This window comes from Canis lupus, chromosome 11, assembly GCF_048164855.1.
Source record: "Canis lupus baileyi chromosome 11, mCanLup2.hap1, whole genome shotgun sequence".
Lineage (NCBI taxonomy): Eukaryota > Metazoa > Chordata > Mammalia > Carnivora > Canidae > Canis > Canis lupus.
In genome coordinates, this window is record NC_132848.1 from 55,295,195 (window position 1) to 55,320,864 (window position 25,670).

Here is a 25,670-nt window from a genome sequence, read left to right on the forward strand (position 1 = left end):
TTGATGATTACTTTTGAGATCTTAAACTATTTTACTTAAATAATGGAATAGAAATGTGCAGGAGCTAAGCAATTTTATTATCCATGAAATCATCACAAAGAAATGCTGAAGCCTGCTACTGACGAACTTTGTATTACCATGAATTGTACTTTGAGACATCAAATCTTAGTAACTTTCATAGCTATCTGTAACCTTAGATGGGAAGTCTTTTTCTAAGACATCTGTCATTCTGTAGAAATGTTCATTATTTTTACAGAATGGCTCTATTTCACAATATTGCAGCAAAATAAAATACGTTAAACACTTCTGAAATATAGACATTAGAAAAACAATTATGCAAGAATTATTAATGCTGTGATTATATGCATTGATAGAATATCAACTTCCCTCTCACAGTTCTTTGGTCTATCTAGTTGTTTTTGCATTTTTATCCTTTAGAGATTTGTTTGGCAGCAAACTGACTTATACATTTAAGTTCTTTAAAGATAAGAATATCGAAATATGCTTTAGTTTGTTGGATTCTATAGGAAAAATGTGTAACTTCCTCAAAGTTCCTTGATAGAGATAATTTTGGAAAAACTTTAATAAATATAGTTTTATTTAACAGACATAGAAAATCACAAATATACTTACCAGTAATCATGTTGGAGTGCTGTATACTTTCATTTCCAATGGCCAGTGGCTTATATTTTAATCTAAATTTGTGCCTCTTACTTATAGTCAATGCTTTATTCTGTGTTCTTTACATAAGTGAAATCATTTTAAATTAAACCAATGAGTTTGAGGTGATGTAATGCTAAACATTTCCAAAAGAAAATAAATCACTCTGACCAAGAAAAAAAAAATGGAGAAAAGATCATGCACTGAGTTCTGAAACTGCAAAGAAATACTTTCTCATCTAAAATAAAAGAAGCAGGATTGTATCATGTTTTCCATACAGAACACTGCATCAAACATTCTAGGGTTTATATGGGATGCTGGAATTCATCAAGAGTTGGAGTTAAAGCTGAAGGAGTTTCAGATAGAGGCTGACGGGGTTGAGAGTGCATGTTCTATATGAAAAGTGATGCACAATCCAGAAATCAACAAATGCTCAGAAGTTCAACTTACCGTCTAAATTCGAGATGTACTCTATTAATACTAAGAACTAAAAAGCAAATGAGAGTTGGAAAATAAAGTAGAAAGCACCCACCTTCCACATTGTTGTCTTCTGAAAGCACATGACAAGGAGGGAGAGAAAAGGAAAAACATTCATTAAGCAGCATGCAGACTGGACCTTTGCCTTTGCATGTCTTCCTCATGCAAGGCACCAAACACATCATGCAAGTGCTCCATCGCTACCGTTCAAAGGGGGAAACAAAATCATGGGAAGCAGGTTCCCTCCTATTGGCAGCATTTAAAGAATGTGAGACAAATTTTTGGTAATACTGCCATGTCCTGAGCAAGGAAATTTAAAAAGCCTTTCCTGTCCTGTGTAAAATAAACATTATTCTTACATGTTACTGGCATGGTTTTTCTAGGCAATTATCTTTAAAATCTTATTTTTCTATTTATTTACAATTCCAAAAAGTTATTGCCTCAACTCTGATTTGGAGTTGGATAAAATAATGTCCATTGCCAACAGCCATGAAATTTCACTTAAAGATATTCCACTTCTACAAAATATCTAATTCCATTTACCATCATGGCCTTTAAGTATTTCTAATACTTCAATATTTTCCTTAAATACAATGATAATCTATGTAACTAAAATTTATAATATACTTTATTTATAGTGTTCATATTTCACTGCAAATAATGGTAGTTTATCACAATTTGTTAAAAGGCTGACTTTTAAAATGGTTAACTAGAAAAAGTAATTATTACAAGAAAAGTCCATTTGGGAGCTGTCCATTAGGCAAAATTTATCATGATTTATTGACTTTGTACTTCTGTTTAGGGTATGAATATGAATATAGTTAATATAATGACAATATTTGGTAAACTTCTCTTTTTGTTTCCATATAACCTATATAATATTTACACATGTTCATATATATACGTGTATTTCCATATGTGTACATATATACGTGTATATACAAACACACATACATAATACAAGCAGATTTTGCATGTATTTCCTACACATAAACAATACAAGTGTATGGGATTTAAATTAGCCTTTGTAACTACTAGACAATTTAAGTACCGTTGATACACAGGGCTTGGCATCCAGGTTAAGACATGGAAGAGAAGCTTTCTTCCAAGACTAGGGCAACATCAAGATTTTGGTATTTATCAAATGTTTTCAATAATAAAATACAGCCATGTTGACATTTCTAGTCTCAGTCTTTTATTTAATCAGCTGTAATTTTAAAAGTGGCTATTTGATCAAAAGTGTTTACGAAGAACAAAAAAACAGCAAGTGTAGGAACTTGGGAGGAAAACAACTTATAAAAGCACCATTTCATAAGGTTCAACAAATAACTCTTTTCAATTGTTAAAGTTATTAACAAATTCAGAATCATTAATTTTGTTTAAAATATAATAGCTGGAAACTGAAATATCAACATAGGCACATTTACTGATGTGGTCCTAACATATGACCAAAAATAGCTAGTGGATAAATGTGGACAACAGCATCTGTACAAAATACTTGGTTTGCCAGAGTTTATTTTAAAAGAAATAACAAAAAAAAAAAAAAGACGAATACTTGATATGTGATATTCATTTCCTGATTGGTTTGGTTTCTAATCTGCTAAATAAGGAGTTAAGACTGAATTTGCTACTTTTCAGTTGCAACTCTGAGGTGACATGGATACAAATATTAAAGATTTATTTTACTACATTGGAAATTATAAAAAGATAGAAATTATTTTAATGTTTAAGACACATTTTCATTTTATAGATTATTTTCATGTTTAAGAAACACTTTCATTTAACGTTAACCACCCTTTAAAATTCTAGTCCCCATTTAAAATGCTTGCTTAAAAAAATAAAATTATTTAATATATAAAGTAAAACCACAAAATTATGGGGTTTAGGGGAGAGTCAATTGTCAAAATAGTCTATCATTTACTATGGCTCCAATTAACTTCTGTAAACAAAGATTGGCAAATATGGTGATGAGAAGTAGCAGTCTCAGGAAAATGGTTTTTTGGTAAAGTGCTGCATGAAAATCTAATAGTAAAATAAAAATGAAAAACAAGTAACACCGGCCCGGGCCCAACACCAGTTTCATAAACGAGCTAAGTAAGATAAGGAAAGGAAGTTGTCCTGTAATAAAATCAAGGTCATTGATTCTGATCCCCTGAAAGTGAGTTTTCTTCTTTCACTGTCAACTAAGACACAGGGCCACAGGTGGCGCCATTGATCTTGTCCTGCCATCTGGCATGTTTCTGAGTTTTTATTCATAGAGAGAACCAGCAAACTTAATGGAACCCCTTGTATGCAAATCCTAGTCATGCCCAATGTGTAAACAAATCCTGACTTGACCAAATTCAGGAAAACAGGCTGTCTCAGAAGACTTAGATTAAAAAAAAAAGAAAAAAAAAAAATCAAGGACACCTGACTAGCTTAGTAGGTAGAGTATGCAAATTCTTAATCTCAGGCTTGTGAGTTCAAACCCCATGTTTGGGCATGGAACCTACTTAAAAAACAAATTTAGAAATAAAAAAAAAATAATCAAAGTACTAGAATAAAAGGAAGGGTGATATATTAACTCCTATATGTTAAAAAAATGACCATAAAAAGAAGAAAACGGCTTGGAACAGACTTTACTGGCATTCCATATGTTTTTAGACTCAATCATAGAATTAAAAAAAAACAAACAAAGAAACTTCTCTTTAGCTTCTATCATTCTATTCTACCCCTTTGGTATCCATTTGTTTGCTTTAGTTGATTTAAAATCTGGTAAGCTAGGGGCTCCTGGATGGCTCAGTCAGTTAAGTATCTGACTTGATTTTGGTTCAAGTTATGATCTCGGGGTCCTAAAATAAAACCCCATGTCTGTGATTAGCAGGGAGTCTGCTGGAGATTCTCAATCTCTCCCTCTTTCTCTGCCCCTCCCCCAACTTGCTCCTTCACACTTTCTCTCTAAAAAGATAAATAAATAAATTTAAAGATGGTTAACCTAAAAATGATTCCCTATATTATTTCATAATTTGGACATAATAAATGATGGTAGCTCTACCATTTACAGCCATTCTCCAGGTGTTTTTCCTTTTCTCTTTCCTTTCTACTTGATTTTTGAAATAAAAGAATATGATTTTTAAAAGAATAGTTTTCCTCATAACATCAATTTTTGCCTTCCCTTTGTAGATCTTTGGCAATCAAATAGTATTTTGATTTTTAATAGCAACAGAGAGAGAGGCAAAAATCGGCATGCCAGACCGTAAAAAGTAAAGTAGTATTTTTTCTTCAATGTAAGGAAGAAAGCAGTCTATCCAGCCTTACCTGTGGACACTGTCACCTTAGGAATAAGCTCTTGGTTTGCAGAAAACCTTGGCTTCTTAATTCTGCTGACTAATTCTGCTATGTACATCAAGGGAATCTTAGTAATCAACTTTACTATGATGACCATGCCACCTATAAAGATCACCCTCATTTTTTGTCATTATGAAAATAAGGAATAAAATCACAAAAAAGATACCTTAAATTTTCCTTTCCTTCCAGACAAGACACGTTTCCCTCATGAAAATGAGAATAGGCACCAGTACATCAGTCATGCTATGAATAATTTGTGTGCTGTTGACATGAAGGGAAGCTGCAGACTATTAAAATGTATATTCTTCAATTACTTCAAAAGAACATCTCCACAAAAAAATTTCCTTTGGCCCCTAGCTTTTAAGACTGTAAAGACAGTAAGTTTAATTTATCATGAATGTTCCTTGCACATAATTTTGATTATATACTTTTTTTTTGGGTGGGGGGAGGATGACTAAGGAAACAAATGTGTTTGCTTCAATATAAAGAAAATCAGGAATTTAATCATGACCAGTGGATAAGTTAAAGTTTGATATAAAATATTACAGGTAACTCTTTTTTGTATAATCAATATTTAAGTTTACCACTATGAAAGGCTTCATCTAAATCTATAAGCAAGAGGCAACTTATGTGCTACATTTTACACTCAAAATTGGCTGTAAGTAATCCGTCACTATTTAGCCATTCTTTCTCTCTTCTGGCTTCCTTCCTTCCCTGCTAGTTGCTTCTGACCAGCTCCCTTTATTTTTCTTTGGCTCTCTCTCTCCTTCATCAAAACTGCCTCTACTGCAGGTGACTTTCCAACCAATAAAACTGGTACTGGTCCCGGCCAGCAGAAAGAAGAATACAGAATAAGATTTTATTCTCTTCTTACATATATTGATTGAGCTTGCTAGCTTCTATCCTCTCCTTTCCAGCCCTTCACATTATTTTCAAGACTTTATCCCTCATTTTGGGGATTAAATGCCAGTATAGCAGAATCTGGTTCCCATGGTGGCACCGGATGGAGCTTTGCTTTATTTTATTTTTCCTTTGGTGTTAACAGTGAAAGCCTTTAGAAAACCCCAATCATCTGGGAATGCTTCAAGGACTAGAAAATGGAGGAAAGCACTGAAAATGTGGATTTGTGCAGCAGTCAGCTGGATGAAGAGAAATGCTGGCCAGAACCAAGAGAAAGTTCAAACAGCAAATGAAGCAAAGAGGTCTATTACGGAAGGTTATAGAAGGAAAGAAACAGCCTGAGCAGGAATGGCTAGTTCCAAAAATGTTTTAACAGGTGCCCTCAGCCACTTGTTTTAAATCTACCTAAATCACACTTCCACCCAGGCTGCTGGAATCCCAGTCTTAGGGCCTGAGGGGAGCCAACTAGAATAGATGATACTTTTTCTCTCTCTCTTCACTGTTCAGGAATAAAAGGAGTATCTCTAAACCAACTTGCAGCAGCAACAACATTCCCGGCATCACCCTCGGAACTATAAAAACATCTTCCCTAGAAACATTATAAGCAATGCCCAAGTATACTTTTGATATAAAACTATGATTCAAATTTATTATGGAATTAATGAGTCATTTAAGTGGTCTGAGAAGTTTAGCATGCCTGAGAATGTTTCTGTTAGAAAATGATATGAGTTTCAACTTATTTATTCAAAGAACTTTTGAAATAGTACTTTGCTGTGTTGCAGACTGCCTTTGTTTCTGCATCATACAGATATCAATTTTGTTATACAAAGTCCATGTAGCATTCAATTCAAAATGCTCCATCTTGTTAACAAGAGAAGGAGGGAGGAAAGGAAGGAAAAAAAGGATGAGAGAGAGGAAGGATAATTATTTGGCAGATTCATTCAATGGATTTGATGAAATTTAATAGCTATTAGTCAACATACTAAAATATATACAGGATGGGTCACACAAACTATATTGAACACAATTTCAACTTCTATTTTCATGAGGGACTATGACATTTTGTTTTGCTTTTATAGCTTCAGTTCTTCCCTACAAATGTTAACTCTGAGTTAACATTACAATATTAATTTCAATAGCTGGACTTAAGAATAAAAATTATATATGAGTGACCATAAAAATTGTGTCAAGAACAGTCTACACTGTGTCTGCTCATGTCACTCATTTTTATTGTTTTATTGCTGACATAGAAACAAACATTTCCTAATATGAAATTGACAGATAAAATTAAGCAGAGTGTTAGCATGTATTTTCCCAACAAAAGTCAATCACTGCTATATAACTTCAAAGAAAGCTGGTGGAGGTAAGGAGTGCTTCCTTTCTAAAAGTCTGAGGTTGTCATAATTTAGAAAGCAGAGCGAGAAAGTTCTTGGATTAGAGCTGAGAGAATAAATTTAAATGCATCCCTATCTAACTACCCAACTTACCACCACTTTTCATGGTTTTATGGATGTGCCAGTACCCAGATATGACTTTTTTTTATGAACAAATGAATGGGAGATATCCTCTAGGTGTGTGGCAACAGAAGAGAATATTCCACAAAGTGGCCTAGGTTCACCAACAATAAGATGGTGAGTAGCTGAACTTCTGCTGAAGACTGCCAATGGCCCTTCATTTGAGAGAACTAACGTAGGCTAGATTTACACAACTTTTTCACTAATTATTTTATTGCAGAGTATTTTCAAGTAAACTTCCAAATACATTGGATTTTACTCATCTATACTTAGTTTCTCAGATCAGTCCAAAACAAATCTACTTCACTTATCTGAGAAAAAGTGAACATTTTAAGCATGGGGACATGCATGAAGATAGGATAAGTCAACTATAATGTAAAAAAAAAAAAAGAGCTAAATTTAGAGTTTAATAAATTACTTTGTATATACTGAATAGAAAAAGGGTTATATAAAACTGACTTGTCAATTATACATATATTTTTATATTTAAGGAAAATGAAATCTTATTTCAATAATAGAAATACTTCATATTGTCTTCAATTCAATGGACCTTTGCATATGTAACAAATAGTCTAGAAGAAAAAAATGCACTGGATATTAAAAGGATTGATCAGTTCTTTAGGGCTTTTAGTTTCATTTTCTTCAGTATTTAAAACACTGTACATTAATTATACCTAAATTTTAAAATCACCAAGACATTTACATATTTCATAATTCATGGCTGATCTAATTTTATAGAAATTACTGAAAATCATTTTAAAGGAAACGGACTGTTTTTGATTTTGCTAGATAAATGAGATAATATGCAAAATTTTCTAGGAGTCTCCTGGGATTGGCTAAAATATTACTATAATGAACAAAATATCTAGTTATCTTTTCAACTATAGCACATTTCAATAGGAAGATGATTGTTACAAAGAATTCTTCTGCTTCTTCAAAGTCTAAAATCATTTAGTCCAATAGTACCTGAGATTGAAACATATGAATTTGCTGTTTTCAGATCAAAATTGGTCAAACAGCAATAGTTTAATATTGTTAAATCTAATATTTCTAAGTTGATGCTATTCTCTGCCTCCTAAATATAACATGGTGATATCAAGTTAAGCTAAAACACTATTGAATTCCTTAGAATCAATCCATAGAAAGCAGAAGGGAGTGGGAGGTACAGGCTTCCATATATGGAATGTAAAGGTCAGGTGAATGAAAGATACAGCATAGGGAACATAGTCAATGGTATCATAATAGCATTGTATGGTAACAAGGATAATTACCCTCCTGGTGAGGGTGAGCACATCATAACATATAGAGTTGTGGAATTACTATGTTGTACAACTGAAACTAATGTAGCATTGTATATCAATTATACTTCAATCAATAGATCAACAGCAATGACAAAAAAAAGGGAGTAGAAAACGAGTGAATGTAATTCTTACAAAATATTTCATACAATATTATGAAGATCTCAAATATTCAAGAGAAATAAGGAATAATATACTAATACTTTGGTTATCTTATCACTTTAAATGTGCTTGCATAAATATATCTTATATAATCTTTATATTATTGCATCAGTTATTTTGCTTTGGTTGAATGAATTGTCCAAGATACCCAAATAAAAAGTAGAAGAAAAAAAAAAACAGTAGAAGATGCTAAGAGTGGATAGAAAGTATGTTTGAAGGCTCCTTGTCCAAGTTTGTGTGGATTTCAAAAATTGTTTGAAAAAAATGAATATAGGGACAGCCAAGTGGCTCAGGGGTTGAGTGTCTGCCTTCAGCTCAGGGAGTGATCCCGAGATCCAGGACTGAGTCCCACATCGAGCTCCTTGCAGGAGGTCTGCTTCTCCCTCTGCTGTGTCTCTGTCTCTGTCTCTCTCTCTCTCATGAATAAATAAAATCTTTAAAAAAATGAATATAAGGATTTTGGGTAATATAAGGTAATGTTGGCATGTCTACTACACTTGTGTTACATTACTGGAACTATTACCAAAATGTATCAATTACTTTTTAAAAAGTAATATAATAAAGAAGTAAGAAGACTGTATTTATGATTTCTTTCACCCTTTTTAAGAAGGCATAAATATTTTATATGAAATATTTCTTTCTTAATTGCATTTATGTAATGATTCTATAAAGTCAAGGAAATGTAATGCTGTTTACTTTCCTTTATTGAAGGAAAAAAAAATGTCCTAGCAATTGTCTCCCCTGTGCTATTAAAATTATTTCCCAAAGGACAAAAAAACAAAAAAACAAAAAACAAAAATAAACCAAAATAGACAAAAACAAAAACAAACACACACACATACATTTAGAGAATCTTTACTCTACTTTAATAGCAAAAAGCAGACCAGATTAGTAAATGTGTTTACCTTTGGGCATCCTACCCACTAGAAAGAAGAGAAAAAGTATCCATAAATTTTTGCTGTCTTTAAAATTGAAAGGAAAGTGTTCATTTCATTCAGAGCATGCAAAATTTTGCATCCTTTTTTAAAATATATAAAATAAAAAGACACTTTCATTTATTAACAAAAGCAATTATTTTGGAAGGTTAGGTAATATATGCATTTGACATATAAAGCATATTTGCCCTTTAATTTTAGCTATGAAATGTAAATCTGATAAAATACTACTCTTATTCCTTTTACATATATGTTGTATAGTAAATCTCCTGGAAACTGAGCAGTAAGTCCAAATCTTTTAAAATCTGAATCAACAACAACAAAAAATAAATAAATAAATAAAATTTGAATCAACAGACAAGTAGGAAGAAAAATGAATAGATTGTTCAAACTCCTATTTTCTTTAAAAATAAAATAATTTTATGTTAAAGGCTAAAAAGAAAATCATTTGTTCATAGACACAACCAATTGTATATTTTTGAAGATTTTATATATGTAGCTGTTTGTCTTCATATCTAGTACTTTAGGCCATATGAATGCAAGCCCATGTGCAGAAAACCCATGAGCTTAAACAATCTACCCTTTATCTGCTGATGTATTGATCCATAAAATCAAATCACCACAAACACAAGCCTTCAAGGTAGCCTTAATAATTCTCCATCATATCTTTTCCTAAAATGGCCTTTTGCTGCTCAAAAAAATATGTTGAAATATGAAGAGATTTCTTTTTTGGACTCTTGTAAAAATACTGAAATGTTAATTCCATCATACAAAACTGTTTTATTTTTTTAAAATGAAACTGCATGAATGTGACATAATTCATTATTTCTTGACAGTCGTATTATTGGACTGTTTTCTGATTATTGGAAAGTCTGAATTCTTTTGACCCAAGCAACGTCCAAACTGAAGATTTAATTTTCAAAATAATCTCATTAGGTTATAATTCATTACTTATTGATTTAGAAGGTGTGGAAATACCATGATGTTGTAACCACTTCATAAGCTCTACTCTAAACATCTATACAAGCAGGTGTGCCATTTCTAACACATGCACACATACCCATCTAGCCTGCTCTTTCATAAACAAATTCAAACTTTCATATTTTTCTCTATAAAAATATTTTCCTACAAAAGTTAATGTGGGTAGTGGTGCCTGGTGGCTCAGTTGGTTAAGCATCTACCTTCAGCTTAGGTCATGGTCCCAGGGTCCTGGGACTGAGCTCCATGTAGGGCTTCCAGCTCAGTGGGGAGTTTGCTGCTCCCTCTCCCTCTGCTGCTCCACCTGCTTGTGCTCTCTCTCTCTCTCAAATATATAAACTCTTTTAAAAAAGAATAGAAAGTTAATATGGCTAGAATAAAATAAACTATTTATAATAAATACTTGATAACATAATCAATAATAACACTACTAATTTACTCCATTGGAAATATATTTATCTACTGATAATAAGCACTGAATAAGTTATAAATCTCTCTATATTTCTCTTTCTTATTTAACTTTACATGTTTGTCCATGTTAAAAGAAAAGAAAAGCATTTTCTAACTGTCCAGTATGTTAGCCATCAGACACATATGCCTACTTATATGTCCACTAAAAGTAATTACAATTAAATAAATTTAAAAATTTAGTTTTTAAGTTGCAACAGCCAAATTCCACATTCTTACAGTCATATGCAGTCATTAGCTACTAGACTGGACATCACAGATTATGAACATTTCTATCATTGCAGGAAGCCCTATTGGACAGTATTGTTAAGAGTTTTAAATAAGTCACTACTTCTCTGGTAATATCTTTTAATATAAAGCTGTCACTTATTGTGTATTATGTTCTTTGTTAATTTTGTTTATAAAGGAAAGAGTTTAAATTCATAATGATATTTTTAAAGGAACACCTAAATTAAGATTAGATTTAGTTACTGTATTTTATACTGTGAATTATATATTTCCATTTTAACTTTAAAATAAAAACAAAAGTTGGGAAAGAACTCCAATAAAAATTTTGCTCTCATACTAAAATATCTTTGGATAATATAAGCTCTGGACAATTATTATTCTTTTTATCATAAGTCCTTTCCTGTAAGCCTCACAGATAATGAGAAAATGCTAAATATGTTTTGATTTTTGAGTAAACAAGCAATCAAATAACTTTTGTCTTGATCTCTTCGCATTTTTTCCGGTATTAGGTCATTTAATACTATTTGTCATAGATTTTATGTATAAACTACATAATAGTTTAATAGCAACAGCAGTTTTAACATTAGTAAAAAGTACTCTCCATCCCAAATCTCATATAATAAATTCTCTTACATTATAATAAGTCAAAGATTTCCCTTTCTATAAAGTAGGTCTATTACTGAATAATACACTATGGGAAAATAAACCAAATGGGCAAATAAAGGAATCAACGCTTTTGCAACACTGAAAGATAACAGGAAAGGACTACGAAAGAATAAAAAGAATAGCTGAAAGCTCTAGATAATTCTGTAGAAGTTCAAGATCTTGTTAAGAAATACATCATTGAGTAAGCAAATAAAAAAATATGAGTGGTGCAATAGAAAAAATAACTCTGAATATGGAAGCATTAGCTGTGGAGTAGTAAAAGGAAACAAAAATGTGGCAATGCTGTTTTAAATAAAAATGAATAAGATACACAACAAAAATTTAAAGTAAACCTAGAAAGTCTATTTTTAGTATTTAAAAAATGTAGGTCTGCTCTTAATGTTGAACACTGTCCACTTTATTATCAAAAACTATCATTTTTCATTATTGGTTAATGACATCCAAACTATTTTTACAATGTAAGGGAAATGAGGCAATAGAAGAATAAAAACAAACATATTATTTATAGCCTCAACACCTTAATGAATAACAATCTAGATATCCCAAAGAGCTGTTGTTTGGTAAGCGAAGTAAGTATTGAGAAGGACAGCTGATTTCTAAAGATTACTGAGGTCATCTCACATCTTAGTCCAATCCTGGCATTAGAATGGCTTGAAAGAGATTATGTGACATAACCATATGTTTATCTTATTTTCAAAGAAGAAAATGTATGTTGCAAAACCAAAGGCAGCATCCTGATATGATACTTGTTATGGACTGAATATTTGTATTCTATCAAAATTCTTATGTTGAAACCCCATTTCTCAGAATGATGATATTAGGAGGTGGAGCCTTGGGAAGATAATTAGGGTTATATAAGGTAATCAGAGTGGAGCCCTCATGAATAACATCAGTGCTCTTATGAGTCCTGAGAGAGTTTGCTTCCCCTCTTTGCTCTCCACCATGTAAAGATACAACAAGAAGTCTGCAGCCTTCAACCTGGAAGAGGACTCTCATCAGTATATGACCATGCTGGCACCCTGATTTCAGATTTGCAGTCTCCAGAACTGCAAGAAACAAATTTCTGTTTTTTATAAGTTACCCAGTGGATGATACTTTGTTATAGCAGTCTCAACTAAGACAGTACTACTTTAGATCTGGTATTACCAGAGAAAATTCACCAGTACATAAAATGACACAAAACCTTAATAGACTTCTGATACTATTACATTAACAGAAAAAAAAAAAAAAACTAGTTACACTATATGTACAGTACGTGGAATGGCTAATGCCTGCTAGCAAATGTAGTTCATAGTAGTACCTAGTAACTTAGCATATATAGCTGTCTGAAGTAAATTATGGTAAAAATGTGCAATGTTGCAGGTAACATTGTGGGGAAAACAAGATGGAAAAAGACTAGAAAAATCACTATTTAAAAAAAAAAATACTGAATAAAGGTGCCTGGGCGATTCAGTTGGTTAAGCATCCAACTCTTGGTTTTGGCTCAGGTCACGATCTCAGGGTTCTGAGATCGAGCCCCACGTTGGGCACCACATTGGGCATGCAGCCTGCTTAAGATTCTCTCTCTCCCTCTGCCCCTCCCATCTCTCTCTCTGATAAAAATTTAAAAAGATTAAAATACTGAGTTGGCGATTTCATCTTTTTTTTTTAATTAATATGCTTCTCTAGAGTAGTTTGGGAACTATTGTGAATGGAGACTGAGAGAATAAACTTGATAATTATGCATGGATCTATCGATATAAATAACTAAATAAACCACTCTAACTAAAATTTATAAATATGAGTAAAATATTCACAGAATGAGAGGGAAAACAATTTGAATGAATTGTCAGAGTCAACTAGTACACTGAATCATTAAGAAACTAGAAATCCCTAAAGAATATGGGTATTTCCTGACGAAGTGATACTTCAATGTTTCATCTCATTCTCCCTAAAGAAGGAATTAGAAAGGACAGAAAGCCTGCAGTTAGGATCCTTTTTAGGCTCTATCATCACAAATCAGTTTTAGGAAACTAGGTACTTTTTTTAGAACATTTATTTAATTTTCCATGTACTAAACATCTAACTTGTTCCATAGAGAGGCTGTGGCTCATAGCAGTAAAATAATGCAAAGCCACTTATTCAATAATGACAGATTATAAAGTATTTCATGTACAGATAATACCTATTTAATGATGTTAGCCATGACATTATTATAATTAATGCTTCCTTCTACAAAGTTGGTTGCTGAATAACAGTTTTCTATTCCTCTTCCTTTGTTCAGCTGCTAGCCTGGTGTGTACACATAAGAGTTGCTTAATAAATGTGTTTTAATGAGTAATTAATTTCCAATCTTAATTTCCTGCTTGGCTCCTATGAAACTAGTAATGTGGGATGAAGACAATTAAGTTTCTTTGCATAGGCAAGATTTACTTGCCACAATAGGCCAAATTTAGTTACTATATTCTCACATCAGAAGTAAAGTAACAATTGGAAACATTTTTTATTTGGACAAGGTAAACCAAAGTATGTATTATTTTCTATCAAAATATTATTCTCAGGTAGTTCAAGATTCATTAATCGGACATTTCCAAAATGTTTCCTCCTTGGACTGTTATTTCTTAAGTAGATCTGACAGTGAAGATGATGGCAAAACAGTAGAATACAGCAACCATCACTTCAATTCACAAAACCACTTGTATAATCTTATTCATTATCAAAATGATGTGACCAAGATCAGTTAAGAAAGTAACAATTAAAATCCAGCAGGATGAACATAATATCTGTTTTCTTGTCACTTTATGTACAGTTCTGAGTACAGTGCCTGGCACATTGTAAACACTCAATAAACATGAGAGAATAAATGTAAACATGAGAGAATAAATGTAAATTGAAGACTAAATAGTACAAATCAGCTCTCTTAATCCCAAATTATATGTTCTTTCCTCTATATTTTGGAGGTTTAGCAAATTAATCACATGTACCCCAAAGGCTCATAGTATATTTGTAGGGAGCAAATTACTTAAGTTAAAACAAACAAAAAAATTAAAATGCAAATAATCCCATTAAAATAATGGCTTATTATGGAGCTTCTTTAAAAAAAAATCTTCTGTCAAATCATTGTTTACTGCATGCAATCTAATGCTTCATGATATATTTATAGTGATATATCAATAAAAATATTTTAATTAAATTGTTCATAATTTTAATAAGTTATACAATTTATTAATTATAATGGCATGTGTAAAGCTCAGATATTTGTATTGGATGGAATGAGAGTCTTTAGCATGGTTAGACAAGTGACATTTTAAGACAATGAGGAATAAATTTTAAGTTTTCTACCAATTTTGCCTTGAAAGCTTTACACAGAAAGGTACTGTTTAAAATGGCATCTCTGCATTTGGGTCCAAAGAATTACCTCAGGTTTCACTTACATTGGCCATTACTTGATGTGTAGCTACTAACCTAAAATGCTCTGTCCAATTAAAACAATTCAAAGCAGCTACATCAATTATGCATATGAGAAATATATAATTTAAAGTTGTCTTTAGTCATTTCTAAATACTACCTTCAGGGATGCTAGTCTGGTAAATGTGATAAACATCTTCCGGTTCCAATGGGATGTATGTTGATTAGAATGCTTTTTACATACTGTAGTTAAATTGGCAGAAATAACTGAATCATCTATTGTGTAGACTCCTACAGTACACAACTAAATTTTATGTGATTTTCCTGTGAAGACATTACTATACAAGGCTTATCTTTAAATACAACACTCTAAGAAATATAATTATTTTCTATTTGTAATTTAATCCTATTTATAGTCCCTGAAATTCTAATTGAATTTATCTTTTTACAAACGATGATCCCAAAATGCAACTGAAATGAATATTCTCTTGTCTGTCTAAAAAATCAAACCAACGGCCCATTTTTGTAACACATGATAAAACCTTGGTTAATTGGCCTCAGAGTCACCACAATGAGTAAAACTCTAAAAGGAATGGTATCAATAACAACCAAAGTGGTTTAAAAATCAGATCAATGCTGCATGCTTCTTAAACTCCTTAAAATAATCCAAATTGGATATTTTTCTCTTTTCATATGAATTTTAAACAAGAAACTAGAATTCTAATTTTATTTCTAATAGATTCCTGTTTTGAAAGTTTTGGAAAAAGGATAAAGAATAACCAATTAACTACACCCCCCCACCACCAAAAAAAGAGCATCTGAAAACACATCTATCAAAATTTGCAAGTTAAACATTTAAAATTTGTCTGCATCAAGTACAGATGGATTGCTCGTATAATTTTTTTTTTTATATTTTACACATGAAAAAAAGTGAGACCAGACCCTAGAGTGGGTAAGCTACTAATACATAAATGCCATTAGCAATAAGACATATAGTCTGAAGACATTTCTATGCTACTTTCTAAACCAGGACTGTTCAATAGAATCTTCTGTACCGTGGAAATGTTCCATAAAACCTAGGACTGGATTATGACCCTAACCAAAAATAACCACCACCATGTAGGTTTTCCTACATGTCTTAGGAAATATCCCACTGTTCTTATAAAGATCTGGATAAGAAGCAATCATCTCAATACAAATTCCTGTCTATGAGGATACTTCAGTGTAGCTTTATGAAAATAAAAGACACATGGTCTAGCCCAGATCAGTCTTCCATACAAAGTAAAGTAAAATGTATTGTGAAATAACTTTCAGAAAATAATATATGATGCAAAGACACTAAGAACATGTTAGAAAATAATATAGAGGAGCAGCCTGGGTGGCTCAGTGGTTTAGCGCCACCTTCAGCCCAGGGTGTGACCCTGGAGACCTGGGATGGAGTCCCAGGTCGGGCTCCCTGCATGATGCCTGCTTCTCCTTCTGCCTGTGTATCTTTCTCTCTCTCTCTCTTTCTCTCTCTCTCTCTGTCTCTGTCTCTCATGAATAAATAAATAAAATCTTTTTTTAAAATAAAATAATATAGAAAAGGAAATAATTTCCTATAGGCCCATTTCCTTATTCTTCCAAAGAACCCCATAAGAACAATTACAAAAGAAGCAAATTTTATTTGTGGAAGACCTTGGCATTTGACTTCTGACCAATGTTGGAAGGAAGTGGAAAGAAGAAATTATGAACCACTGGTAAAATAAAAATTGGCAAAACAAAAACAAAAAAAAAATGGCTTCAGCACTCAAAATATGCAGAACATGGTTGTTTTTGTTTAGGCAGAATTAAGAAGAAATTCATAGATCTTATTTCAGAAATACTTTACACATGGCTAAAAGAACTCAGTTGGATACAATAGTGCTATAAAACTGGGATGTGAATTTTACCTGTCAACTGTTATGCACAACTAAAAGCATATCTTGGAATTTTTTTAAAAAAATGGGAAGAGCCGATCCATTTTAAGCACTGGTTGCAGAAATCATGGAGAATGGATCTTGGACATGTGGCTGAGGCACCATGGCAACATGGAAGGAACCCACAGCCCAGCCCAAAGAGTCCCAATTAGGCTCCATCACAAATTATTTTCTAAGGTGCATTGGGTATGTCATTTCACATCCTGGGCCTCCATTTCCTCATATTTAAAATGAAAATAATAAAACCTAACTTATAGCATTAATCTAAGAATAAATTAGTAAGTGTATAAAATGTGTAGCATATAGCTGATATATATAGTTGAAACCTAATTACTTCTCTACTTCAGTTTAATCATTTTTTAATGAGAAAGTAGGAAAAAATATTTAAAGTAAACCTAACTTTAATCTTAACATATTTAACAACATTTTTTAATCCTATACTTCTATCCTGCAAAAAGGAAATTGTACACAGAGTAACAGCAAGAATTTGAATGCCAACTGATTTTCAAAATGGTGCAGTATAATTAGGAAATTCATGAGTCAAATTCCTGTTTATGCCTGCAATGTAAAGGCTAATCATTTGTTTGTTTTCTATAAGAAGGGCTTGATTAAAGCCTCTAGCAGCAATAATTAAATAACCCTATGCGTGAAGGACGCAGGCTCAGCTAGCACTGTGGTGTGCTAAAACCCATAATTAATGCATAGGGATGTGTGTAAATTAACAACTGAGTGTCATTTACACTAACAGTACAAATGTAGGTTTCTTTTTTCAGAGAACTACCTCTGTGTTTTCTGTTAACCATCACATGTGATAAGCACAGTATAACTGGCATTCTAACACCTACATACAGCCTCTAGTTCAGGCCATGATCTGGATTCGGAGTAAGCAAAGTTTTCTAGAAAGGACCAGATAGTGAATATTTTGGGATTTTCAAGCTATATGGTCTCTATTGCAAACACTCAACTCTGCCCTTGTAGAGTGAAAACAGTCACAAACAGTACATAAACAAATGTGTATTACTGTGTTCTAATAAAACTTTAATAAAAAAAATAAAACAAGCATTGGGCCAGATTTAGTCCCATGGTCTATATGATTACAGGTCACAGTTTGCCTAACCCTGAATCACTGTTTGCCGACCTAGATCCTAACTGTCAGCTAGTACAATGTAAAGTATTATCTTAGATAAGCATTATTTATACAACAGGTTAAGGACAAGGGAGTATAAACCTGACATGAAAACTTGACAAGCTTCTGAAACTTTCTAAGTTATTCTCAAATATAAATTAGAAAAAAAAAAAAAAAAAAAAACAACACGACAAGCTGAATTTACCACAAGTTTGTTGTAAAAATAAAGTGACTCCAGATTTGAAAGCATTTTGAAAAAATAGGCAATATACTTGTGAATCATTATCATTGTTGTTGTTGTTGACTGCTGTTCTTTTCAGTTCTATGTTTGAAGGCCCCTGGAAGTCACATCTACTCTGGGACAACCTCAGAGGACAAATTGCCTAAAACTCACTCAGAGCTGGTCTAGAATTCTAAAATTTAAGAAAGATCAAGTACACTTAGAGGCCTATAGACGGCCCCCATAAGGTGTCTCTTCCTAAAATCAACCCCATGTCATTAATCATGACAGAAGTTTTTCAAGAAGTCCTTGACCAATACTTTTGGAAACTGCATATGACATTATAAATCTAAGCATATTGTTACACTATGAACATTAGTATTAAAGAGATACTTGTCAAAGAGTCCTTGACAAATAAATTTGAAACACTTACACTCCTCTGTCAGAGATTCATAGCAAACAATTGCACAGTAAAGATTCCGAGATATACTGCAATAAAAATAAAAAAACTGTGTACCTTTGTCCAACCCAGTATTTCCAAAATTTATTTCTATAGAAATTTTGTATTTTGTTGGTGAAGCCTATTAACATAGTTCTCCAGAATAAACATTAGGAAAAGCTGTCATTCAGATTATTTTGAACTATTACACTCTTTCACTCTGGGTGTGGGGAAACTGTCCCACTATTCTCACATCTGACAGTATGAGAGTAGAGGCACACACTTTAGCCATTTACTTACAGTCCAGCAGTGTGGCAGTACATTGGGATTTTTACATATAGTAATCAGGTGAAAACCAATCAAATTTGTAAGATAAGCTAAGCAGTATGAAAATTACACTCACCTCTGTATACTTGAAAAAGGGGGATGGAAAATAAATTGCAAACATCAAATACCTCTGATTTGAACTTGAAAGTTAACAACAAACATATCCACTGAGATAATATCAAGTGATAGAGACTTAAATAACTGTGCTGAAGGCACTGAAATCCATTAAAATCCAAATAATTCTTGATTTTGCTGAATGTTGCTTAAGCTGTCCAACAGGAAGAAAAGAATGAAAAAAAATTGCATAGTTCATCAGTTTCCTATACATGACTTCTTACTTATAGGATTTCTTCTGGAGGCTTTTTCACAGACTGTTTAATCAAAAAAGGCAGTTCTGTTCTTGTAGCAAACCGTTTTTGGACAGTGATTATCTGAGTTATTATCGGACTTTAATTTCCCAATGTTTCTTTCCTTGGAGACTAAATTTTTTTCTATAACAAAGCTATACATTTTTGTCTAACATCAGTTTGGTCACTAGTAGCTGGAGCTGGCTTCTGGAATTAAACATATAAATTAACCAAAAACCAACTTATATCTAGAAAAATAAACAAGATATCCTATTTCTAGCACTTAATATAACCCCTGACATACAGAAGAAATTCAATAAATAATTTGGTGAATGACTAGTAAATGAAAAGATCAATCAAAGAGAGATACCAACTACTTTAGTTCAAATATCAGCTACTTTAGTTCAAATATACAAGTAGTATTATTTATAAATCATTTTTACTGAATAATTCAGAATTACTTTCTGAAACTGAATATCCAAAAATTCAAGAGAACTGAAACAAGCAAAATGATAATCTGTCATAACAGTTACTCATTTCAACATCATAACTGTTTGCCCATGCACAGTGATGGAGAACTAAGGTATTTTGTGCTTGATAAGATAATAAATCCATACATGATACAGAGACACTAAGGCAGAACAAACTTTTATTATAGTGCTTAGATTATATTACAGAGTCTATCTTAGTATTCTGAAGGATTAGAACCACCAATACAAGTTCAATGTCGTAAAACTATTTTATACAGCAATAGAACAATCCTCCATCAAATGCTTAGGAAAACATACCCATCCAAGTAGAGCCACTAGTACAACGGCTACGAAGGTTTCCCCCCATTTCTAGTGAAATCTACACGTATGATATTTGTTTAACAGTGTACTTCCTAAATTATTTTTTTACACTAATGAAAAGAAAAAACTTTTTTTCACCATTCTCAGTATCAATCTAGTAAGTTACGCAATCTGCAACGTATTAATTTCATCTATTCAGAATGACAACATGGTTCCATCTATATTCCTTTGCCATTGATGAACTGTTGACTTATCTCAAAATAAGTCAAAAATTATTTTTCAGTTAATGCTGGAAACGTGTTTAAAACATTACTATCTCAAAACATACTTCCCAGAACATGCTTATAATGCATATGGTACACATACCACATTTTCCTTCTGTGAAAAAGTAAGTCTTTATCTCCAAGTGCACTTAATTTTCTGAGGCGACTTTTGTTTTCTTTTATCCATTAAAACATGTACCTCTTGACAAACGGTGTCAATTTTCATATTGACAAAACTTTAAAACCATCATATGACTATTAACTATTATAGAAGAATTAATAAACACTTCTATGGCAATTTAAAGAGATTCCAAATTTCATTAAATTAATCTCATATTATTTCTAAATGTTTATATGTACTAATCATTACTATTACCTAGATACCTTTTATAAATGAAATAGCTGGATGACAAATTAAACCATAAAAAAAAACACACTTCAAATTGTGCAAAGAACACAATTATAATTAAAAGTATTTAAAAAATATAGTAAGTGCTCTTTCTTCAATTATGGGTATAAAACCCAACAGATGACTAATAATTTTGTACAAATGTACTATATGCAACGCCAGGAAATAAAATAACGAACAAAAGTAAAAATACTGATGGGCAGGTTAATATTTTTCAAATTCTGTTTGCTCTTCTGAGGTTCCCTGGTTGCTCTGGACTTATTTACTGAAGTCTGTCTCACTAGTTTAGAATTCATTCAATTAAGAATTCTTATGATTGAAGGAGCACCTGATACATATTGTTCCCCTATCCGCTAATGTAATAATAAAATTGAACAACTCATTTGAACTTCAGAGCAGCCATACCATAGACAACTTTCTCTATGGCAGTCGCTCATTGAACACAGTTGCTTTTTGTCTGTGTTTCATAGTCAAGACACACTAAATTATAGATTTAGAGTTCTATTTTTGTAAGAATTAAGAGATAATTTACAATTAGGGACTATGAAAAAGACACCCTTTCCCTGAAGAGTTCAAAGAACACTGTAAATTTATTGAACAGTTATTTCCATGAATTCAAAATGGCTTACCACTGATTTTAGATCTGCTAGTAGGGTACACCAAGAAAACTTGCTTCAGAAAGTGACAACCGGGCAGCAAAGAAAAAAGACTAAATCTGTTCTATGCCCCCAGAGGAATAAATATACTTAACTGGTCCAGTGTTTGTTAATAAGTAGATTTGTGCCTAGGACTGTGCAAACAGGACATGAGAAGAAACCTGAGAACACCTGGCTATTATCACTATCTACCCAACTTATTAAAATTATATAAATGCATTTTATTACATATTCTCATTTCCAAAATAACACATGGGGCTCAAAAGAAAAGGAAAAAAAAATCACTATTCAAACACACAATACTGAGTTAATAAAGGGATTCAGTTAAATAAATAGGATAAAAGTGTGTTTGGTTTTAAAAGTGTCTAATTTAGTCACTTACCTCTCATTTCAATTCTGATGTTTCCAAGGGTCAGAAAATGACATCAAGAAATAGACTTGGCTGAACAGTTTACATACTCATACTGAAACATACCCTTTAAAAAAGTCATTATTAATATAGTTCCACATTTAGAAAAATCAGTCTGGGGAACACAAGGCATAGAGATGGCCACAGTTCTCATCTGATAATTCCATTTTGTCTTTAGAATAAAAAAGTCATTCTCACTCTGCTTCTTCCTGCTGCAATCCAGACATCCTGCAATGTTTTCCAAGGGGAACACATTTCAGAGCACGAGACATGGTGTGGTTGCATTCCTATTCAGGCCTTCATTCTCCTAAGAGCTTCTCATTGTTTCTGCAAGGAAAGAATCTCTGATATCTTGGAAAAATTGGGAGCTCAGAATAAAAACTTCCCTGGAGAGCTTTTACTTGCCCAATTGGCACTTGCCATGCACTAACGTTTGCTAACCTTGTATTTCACAGGTCAGATAGTCCCACAGATGAGTGATTCCAGAGCCACAAACAGGCTTTTCTTGCTCTTATTTATGTCTGTCTCACCTATTTCTCTTTGAATTGTGAATGTACAAGGAAAATTCTGGGAAAAGTACATTCAATTGCTACCTTATGTAGAAATAAGGGCAGTTGAGATTAATTAAAGCAAGAACATACATGGAAGCACTAGTTACTTATGGACTCAGCAGACTTAACAATACTGGAACCATCTCCTGGCCTAATATTTAGAACAACCTATAAATGCTCTAAACACTTTACCACTCACTCTTTCTTTTTCCAAAGTAGTGGGAGAAAGTGGCTGAATTTATTTATTTTTTTCTGAAGACTACAAATTTTCTAAAATGTGACAAAATATTAGTTTCATAAATAATTCAAATGGGAAAGCTATAAAAAAGGGAAAATGAAAATGAATGGGTCTTAAAATAGCAATAATAATTAAAAGATAAATATTTATTAGCATGTGAAATCATATACCTTGTTCTCATTCATTTCTCAGAATATATATGTGGCGATTCAGGCCGGCTTTCACTACAGAAATAACTCCATGAATCTGAGTTCATTTCATGAGCTTTTTCTCTTCAAGAATAAAAGAAAGCAGATGAAAAGCAAAAACTAACAATAAATTGAAGACTACGTGCTATGTATCTATTGCAGAATTTCCTCACCTTCAGTGCTATTGACAGTTTGGGCTGGATCTTTCTTTCTTGTAGGGGACTATCCTACAAATTTTAGGACATTAAGTACCCTTCCTGGCATGAGCTAATAAATATCAGTAGCAACTTCCCTGTCCCCTGCTTAAATCACTCCTAACTGAGAACCACAGATCTATAACAAGATAAAAGGCCAAGACTTTTGGTAAAAATAAGCACAAACATCAACTGCATGCTTATGGTTTACGCTAACGATGTTATACAGAGAATATGTTGTTTAATGATCAGAGATGTAATGACTTTAGTTTTAATTATCATTTCCATTTCATAGCCGAAAAATCTGAATCTCTAAGATATTACATAACCTGGCATTTATGATTTATAATAGGTGGTTAGCAAAAGCTTGTATTGGGTTTGGAAAGCCAGGAAAACTGAATTCTTCTTTCACAGACATATGGTAGAGGTCTGATGTTTAAACAAGAGGTCTTAGTTCTAATCTAAGCAAAAGAATTACACACACACACACACATATACACACATATACATACACACATAGATAATATACACATACATATTTTTCAAGTAATGATTTAAGTACCTATAGTCAACATTAGTAGATCAGGAATTAATTTATTAGATTTTATGAAATGACCCAAAGACAGCAGCTTATAATAAGGGTATATTATAATAAGGAATATAATAATTTTTCCTTGGAGGTGCATCTTGAGAACAACATGAGGACTGAAAAAGGATGGGATGAAATAATGACTGAAGGCAACCAGTGTCAGTGGTAGTACATCTGATTGAGGGGAGAAAATTGTATCTCAAATGAAGGCAAGAGAGAAATAAATTAAATTTTGTTTACCCTCTTATTTGTTTACAGCAATGGTTTTCAAAGGAGGTAATACTTCCCCACAGGCACAAATATTTTAAATTTGTGATTCAAAATATATATGTGTAGGTGTGTGTGTGTGTGTGTTTAGGTACGTATGTAGGATGGGGGATGCACTGACATTTAGTAGGTAGAGGTTTGGGACACTAGATGTCACACAATACAAAGTGCATTCCATGCAGCTTTAAAACACTCTAACATATATATCTGAATGAATAACCTGTTTAAAAGTATTGAAGCCTAGAATCTAATTTTAAGCAGATAAGCATCAAGTATTTTTTTGCACACTTCCACTGGATCTTTGTTATTCTGGTTGTTTTTTCTTTTATGGGTTTTTTGTTTGTTTGTTTTGTTTTGTTTCTAGAATGCAACCATTATGTAAACCTGCAGGAACATAAAACTTATTTGGTTTGAAAATTTATAAAGAATTGTTCACCATTTCAAAAAATTACCGTGCAAATGTGGCTTCATATTCATGGACCTTCTACATTTAAGTATAAGTAGCTGACTATCTTTTATGAGTTCTATTATTTACATGCCTGAATATCTGCACATTGAGATACATAGAATTTTATTAAAAATAGCTTCCCTCATATTTTGCCTTTACACTAACAATATGGAATTATATTGATTTTTTAAATTATGCAGTCATCTCTTATCTTATTAAATTATTTTATTTAGGAATTACAATTTAAGAAAGTAAAACAGGGTCTATGTAAATATGTCTTATAAAAAATACTGAAATTGAGACCCTGGTAAAAGTTCTATCTTTTCTCATACATAGAAATACTACAACAAAACAATAAACCTCATAACCCCCTCCTTGTTTGTAATAATAGACCCAGATAATTTATTGAAAAGAACATTCAACCATATAAAACTCTTTAATATGAGCTGTTGTAGTAATCAGAAAGCACAATTTAAGAATGCTTTTGTCTAACTCACCAAATTTTTATTATGAACCTGCCCCATGCCAGGGACAGCTAAACATGTTAGAAATATAGACTTGAAGAAGTCAGACACAGCCTATGACGTCACTGACTTCATATTTCAGAAGTGAGTGATGGAAGTTAGATAAAAAAATATTTGTTTAACTGTCAGCTATTAAAAAGTGAAACTACTAAACTATTAAAAAAGTTTTTAAAAAAAGAGAGAAGAAACACCTCTGATGAGTGTACATGTTTCAAAGTGCTTTTTCAGAAATAAAAGATCAGCATCAGGCCAAACCATCCAGTCTGGCCCCAAAATATTTCTCCAAATAATTTCTGCTTTTTTTTATTCTGAATCATCTTCTACCTTTCTTCATCCATGCCAGATCACAGTGAGCTGTTCCTTCACCCTTCCACTTGACATACTCTGCCATTTGTATTCATCATCTGTATTGGGATAATTTGGACCCGTCAACCAAAAGGAGGCTATCAGAAGGAGAGAACAGTCTCTTATGCTTCTTGGTGCTCAGTCATGTGCCCAACAGAGTGCTTTACACAGGATATCATTCACAAGTGTTCAATATATATGCAGGAGAAAAGTACTGAGAGAGATGAACACTGTTACCTGCCAAGAACAGGGCAGGCAAATGGGAAATTTAAGAGATAAGCTTTAACTTTTGTTTAATTATTCATTTTCCCTTCCTAATAGAATGTAGACTAGGTAGGGTAAGCATAGACCCATCGTGGATATCATGTCTCTTGAACAGAG

At 32.5% G+C, this 25,670-nt stretch overlaps 1 protein-coding gene across 24 annotated transcripts in view; it reads right to left on the minus strand.

Annotated features, from left to right (window-relative positions):
- The window catches only part of NRXN1 (neurexin 1), a 1,115,374-nt gene that overhangs the window by 1,011,262 nt on the left and 78,442 nt on the right, over window positions 1-25,670 (minus strand). For 17 of the 24 annotated variants that reach the window (XM_072768323.1, XM_072768320.1, XM_072768314.1 and 14 more), the window contains exon 3: window positions 1,193-1,210. The exons of the other annotated variants lie outside the window; for them this stretch is intronic. In XM_072768323.1, coding sequence (XP_072624424.1) covers window positions 1,193-1,210 — 18 coding nt within the window. The remainder of the gene's footprint in view (window positions 1-1,192; window positions 1,211-25,670) is intronic. 24 annotated transcript variants of the gene reach the window in all.